Here is a 6,165-nt window from a genome sequence, read left to right on the forward strand (position 1 = left end):
GGGGGTATGCGATGAGATTGGTAACAGCCTTACAAAAGCGATGTCATTAACCTGATCGTTTTCAGACCTCTTTATTTCGTAGGAACTAGTAAATATACACTTAACCAGGCACTTATGGCTATGGATACCTCCTTATTTTATGTATTTTATCGCTTTGCTTTGTCCCGCAAATATTTATTTTCTTACAATATGTATACCTTATAATAGTGTTTTAATCCTTGAAGGTATGGCATTCTCCGGTTTTGGCCCAGACAATACTAAATATCGATACTGATTTGAATACTTGGTTTCGATGTTATATCCGAAAGAGAGTGAGAGATGCGCTGCTATTTTCAGTACAAAATTAATGGGTAGGTCTAGGAGTATGTTGGATTTTTTTTAGCCGGGAGGGGGGGGGGGCTTACCCCCAGACCTTTTAAAACATGAGGGTATAAGGGGGGGCGTTCCCCCTTAAATTTAACCATATTTTGACGTATTGTAATTCAATTAGGTTTGATATTTCTTGCTCGCTGAGCATCAAACACCAAAGGCCCTATTGGCACGCGCGTCGAAAAGTAATCGTTTAGAACCAGAAGTAATCGTCGGTGTAGCCAAAATTCACATTCTATAGTTATTGTTGGGGCCAAAACCGGATTATCCCGAAGATAAATCTGGAACTCAGGTACTTTCAGACTTGGCATTCGTAAAAACACGACGGAATCTGACCCATGATAGTGACGTATTGAAGATGGTTTGTTTCCTTTTATGGCACCAATTTCCGGGTTCTGCAGACTGAGAAAAGAAGAAGTAAAGTCATAATTTGTTTGCTGCTTCTGTTGTTCGGGTCATGTAAGTGATGATAATGCAGTGTAAGAAATACCTTTTACATAGCTGACTAGACTACAGATTTAATATGTGTTCAATTGAAGCTTAGATCTACTTCGTTTGAATAAAAATAAATGATGGGACGTTTTCATGTTGTTTACTTTCACTTTTCAGGCTCAACAGTCTTGTAGACTAGATTTCTAGACTAGATTTCTAGATCTACTCTACTTGTACTGTGCCTGTGCCTTTTTTCTTCTTCTTTAAATTACTTATTGGTCTATGTTGACTCATAGGTTTATTTCGAAAATAGAAAGCAAGGGGCTGACATGCCACATAAAGCTTGAGATGGTATAATGAGTTTTAACTTGAAATTTTGTAAGCTCAAGAGTCAAAGTCAAAGAAGAAGATTGTAAACCAACAAAGGCAAGGAGAAGAGAGGATTTAGATCTAGATCTACTTATCTAGTGGAGTGTGCTTTTAAAATGATCTAGAATGTAATAATAATTTTGAGATGAGCAAAAATAATAAAAAAAGCTGTTTGAGCTTTAGCTTTGGGGTTTTTTTTTGCTTCCACTTTTAGAGCAGGCCTAGCTTATTATTATTACTGAAAATGAAAGACTAGAGATAGCTCGTTCCTTGGTTGAGCTTGGGGAGGTTTTATTTGGTCATTTTCATGCTTTTTATCTTCAGAGTGTCTACGTACACGGTAACCGGGCACCTAGTCAGTATCTACATACACGGTAACCAGCTACCGGGCACGTAGTCTCAGTTTCACGTACATGGTAACTAGGCATGTAGCCTCAATATCTACGTACATGGTAACCGGCGATGAGGCATGTAGTTTCAGTGTCACGTACATGGTAACCGTGCACTTTAGAACTCCAAGTTCAGTTGTTGTCATCCGGTTTTGCCTTCAACCCCCCCCTCCTACTGTACCTTTTAATAAAATCAATAATCCACCCATTCCGGAGTCTTTTACACTTCGCAGCGCACAGAATTTGAATGAACTTTGGTGACCCTAACGATGACAAGTACTCACAATATGATGCAAAAGCTAGAGTTGGGACGAGCGGACGGACGGGTTTGTTACTCACGGACTCGGCCAGAGCGAGCGGGTAACGGACGGCTATACGAGCGGACTGCGAACTTTTAGACAGTTCGTTTTTTGGGTCCGCTCCACAATTTGACACTCTCAGGGGTCCTCAAGCCTCAAGTCAGTTAGTTTTTTTGGGTCCGCTCCACAATTTTATTTACTGAGCGGGCGGGCGAATGGATGAACTCTAGCAGACGAGATACTCGACGCGAGGTTTGGCCCATCGTCTAGTGTTTCAAGCCACTAACGGTGTCACAGGGAGTGAGAGAGGCTGGTGACGTAGTGCTATATGTGTGTAACCTTTCACCTCGTGTGTGGGCACACTGTGTACACTCCAATTTATCGTGAAAGCCTGTGGGGGGGTAGGGAAATTTCCGCCATGGACGCCTAGCTACAATGTGAGGCAGGAGGGTGATTTTTAAATTAATTTTTTTGGGGGGGAGGGGGGAGAGGGGAGATGACTTGGTATGGCTGGGGGGTTGTAAGTAGTATACAATGGAAGGAGTCGCTCTCCGTCCGCCCGCTCGAATGCATGGATTCTCTCCGTCCGCCCGCTCGCTAAACGAACTGTAGTCTCTGTCCGATGTGTAGCGAGTAGCGAACTACTCTTCACAAGCGGACGGTTCGTTACCTGTCTGCTCATTTACGGATAGTGCCAGCGAGTAGTTCGTTACTCGCCGACGCTAATTTTGCGAGCCCGACCCAACTCTAGCGAATGCACAAGTTCACTGACTGGTCACGATGGCAAGCCCGACAAGACGATTGTATAACTTCCTTTTTTTTCTGCAAGTGTCAGCACAGGACAAATATTGATTTATTTTCATTCCGGTTACCGTGTACGTAGATACTGAGACTAGGTGCCCGGTTACTGTATACGAAGACACTCTGTTTTATCTTTGAATAAGTGGTGGGAATTTGGAAAGATTAAGGTTCCTACCCCATCGGTAATTGGTGGGTGCAACTGGATGGCCTTACTTACTTTATTTCTTTCCCTCTATTGTTTCTTTCCGGTCTTTCCCTGAACTAAATGCCGATGTCATGTGAGTCATGCTTCTCTTTACTCAAACAGACCTAGATTTCTCGTTGAGCTGACGCGCCAACGACTCTGTCTGTCTGTGACATCGTAGAAGAATGTCGTATCACAACATGGAGCCAGACTACGGCCAGGTCCGAGTGCCCCCCGGGACCGCCCCCAAACCCTACTCTCAGGGCATGTCCTACAGACAAGGTAAGTGGGACGTCCTGATCTGATAGTTTTACCAGTTAGTGTTTACTCTCAGGGCATGTCCTACAGACAAGGTAAGTGGGACGTCCTGATCTGATAGTTTTACCAGTTAGTGTTTACTCTCAGGGCATGTCCTACAGACAAGGTAAGTGGGACGTCCTGATCTGATAGTTTTACCAGTTAGTGTTTACTCTCAGGGCATGTCCTACAGACAAGGTAAATGGGACGTCCTGGTAGTTTGACCATTATAATATCACTCTAGTGTTTACTCTCAGGGCATGTCCTACAGACAAGGTAAATGGGACGTCCTGATAGTTTGACCATTATTAAGTCTAGTGTTTACACTCTCAGTCCATTTCCTACAGACAAAGTATGTGGACTCTAGTTAGTCTCTGTAGGATCAAATAGATTTTGGACCCTAGTTAGTCTGTAGACTATAATAGAATCAAATAATATTGAGAAATTTGGACTCTAGTTAGTCTATAGGATCAGATAGATATATACTGGTCACGATGGCGAGCCCGACAAGACGATTGTATAACTTTTTTTTTTCCTTTTTTTTCCGCAAGTGACAGCACAGGACAAATATTGACAATATGGCATGAATTACCATCTTTATGCTGATGACACTCAAATTTATATATATAAGTCTATCGATTTCGATCGAATACCACTTTTAGTCGACTCTACTGAACAATGTACTAGAGATATAAAAATATGGATGACCAGCAATAATTGAAACTAAATGATGACAAGACGGAAATAATGTTGAGTGGAAATACAAAAGCCATTAAAAATCTCCCAGAGCTACAAATTGATGTTAATAACCATACCATTCGTTCAATTGGATAATAATATGTCTATGTCCTCCCAAATTAGCCAGCTCAGCAAAAGTATTTACTTTCAGCTTAAGAAAATTGGCAGTGTACGAAATTAGTTAACTATATTTTAATCTTTTAGTATCTTTTAAGTGCGTGTTTTCATACTATCACCTGTGTTGTCTCTAAGCGTTCAGTTCTATCTAAGTGTGTATCTTTTATCTATGTGTGTACCTTCTATCTAAGTGTGTTCTTTCTATCTAAGTGTGTACCTCCTATCTAAGTGTGTACCTTCTGTCTAAGTGTGTACCTTCTATCTAAGTGTGTACCTTCTATCTAAGTGTACCTTCTGTCTATGTGTGTACCTTCTATCTAAGTGTGTTCTTTCTATCTAAGTGTGTACCTCCTATCTAAGTATGTACCTTCTATCTAAGTGTGTTCTTTCTATCTATGTGTGTACCTTCTGTCTAAGTGTATACCTTCTATCTAAGTGTGTACCTTCTGTCTAAGTGTGTACCTTCTATCTAAGTGTGTACCTTGCATCTAAGTGTGTACCTTGCATCTAAGTGTATACCTGCTAAGTGTGTACCTTCTGTCTAAGCGTGTTCCTTCTTTCTTGATGAGTACCTTCTATCTAAGTGTGTACCTTCTATCTAAGTGTGTACCTTCTATCTAAGTGTGTACCTTCTATCTATGTGTGTACCTTCTATCTAAGTGTGTTCTTTTTATCTAAGTGTGTTCCTCCTATCTAAGTGTGTACCTTCTATCTAAGTGCGTACCTTCTATCTAAGTGTGTACCTTCTATCTATGTGTATACCTTCTATCTAAGTGTGTTCTTTCTATCTAAGTGTGTACCTCCTATCTAAGTGTGTACCTTCTATCTAAGTGTGTTCTTTTTATCTATGTGTGTACTTTCTGTCTAAGTGTATACCTTCTATCTAAGTGTGTACCTTCTATCTAAGTGTGTACCTTCTATCTAAGTGTGTACTTTCTATCTAAGTGTGTACCTTCTGTCTAAGTGTGTTCCTTCTTTCTTGATGAGTACCTTCTATCTAAGTGTGTACCTTCTATCTAAGTGTGTACCTTCTATCTAAGTGTGTACCTTCTATCTATGTGTGTATCTTCTGTCTAAGTGTGTTCCTTCTTTCTTGATGAGTACCTTCTATCTAAGTGTGTACCTTCTATCTAAGTGTGTACCTTCTATCTAAGTGTGTACCTTCTGTCTAAGTGTATACCTGCTAAGTGTGGACCTCCTATCTAAGCATGTACCTTCTATTTCCCTTATCTCCCCTTCTTCTTTTTTATGTTTGTTACTCTCTTGTAACACCTTTAATCTTCTGGTGCTCATATGACCTTATGCAGTTGCGAGCGCCGTAAAACCTCTACTAAAACTAAACTAAACTATCTACTTGTTCGAAGTGTATACCTTCTATCTGCTTTTGTACCTCCTGTTTGACTTCTCAGTGTGTACCTCCTATCTAAGTGTGTACCACTTCTCTAAGCGTGTCCCTTTTCTAAGCGTGCTCCTTCTATAAAATTTAAGTGTGTATGTTTCTCCCTGACCAGGCGGCCAAAGCTACCGTCAAGTCAATATTGACCACTACCCGGATGACCCAAGCGGCTACCCACCGCCGCCGCCCCCAGACAACATCCCCAAGGGCTACAGCTACGACCCGGAGGACGACTTCCCTCCCCCACCTCCCCCGGCTCCACCTCATGCATATGCAGAGGAAGACGGTCACTTGTATGGGAACATCTACGGGGGAGAGGCGCGCTACATGAGGACAGATGACTACAGACCTCCGGACTATCAGTCTGTGTCTGATGGTATGTTGTTGTTGCTGTTGTTGTTGCTGTTGTTGTTGTTGTTGTTGTTGAATGGGTGCTACATGGGGACAGATGACTACAGGCCTCCGGACTATCAGTCTGTGTCTGGTGGTATGTTGTTGTCGTTGTTGTTGTTGCTGTAGTTGCTGTTGTTGCTGTCACAGTGAGGTTGTTGCTGTCACACCCAGGAGACCAAGTTCAATTCCTTTGTCGGAGTGAATTTTTATCAAGTTTCGTAGTCTTTTTGCTGGGACGTTGTATCTCTCTCTGCGTGGGTTGACACTGACAAACAGGGGCAGAAACCATCATGATCTTAATTGTGTCGATGAGGGTGCAAAAACGGCTACATTAAAATTATTTGTATTTATTTATTCATTACAAAATTTATTTATTTATAT

General features: G+C 41.5%; 1 protein-coding gene across 1 annotated transcript in view; it reads left to right on the top strand.

Annotated features, from left to right (window-relative positions):
- Window positions 1-728: 728 nt before the first annotated feature.
- The window catches only part of LOC106013260 (U1 small nuclear ribonucleoprotein C), an 8,714-nt gene continuing 3,277 nt past the window's right edge, over window positions 729-6,165 (top strand). Inside the window, exons 1-3 of the mRNA XM_013088460.2 lie at window positions 729-828; window positions 2,967-3,125; window positions 5,507-5,767. Coding sequence (XP_012943914.2) covers window positions 3,029-3,125; window positions 5,507-5,767 — 358 coding nt within the window. The 5' untranslated portion in view covers window positions 729-828; window positions 2,967-3,028. The remainder of the gene's footprint in view (window positions 829-2,966; window positions 3,126-5,506; window positions 5,768-6,165) is intronic.

Source organism: Aplysia californica, unplaced genomic scaffold (assembly GCF_000002075.1).
Source record: "Aplysia californica isolate F4 #8 unplaced genomic scaffold, AplCal3.0 scaffold00747, whole genome shotgun sequence".
Lineage (NCBI taxonomy): Eukaryota > Metazoa > Mollusca > Gastropoda > Aplysiida > Aplysiidae > Aplysia > Aplysia californica.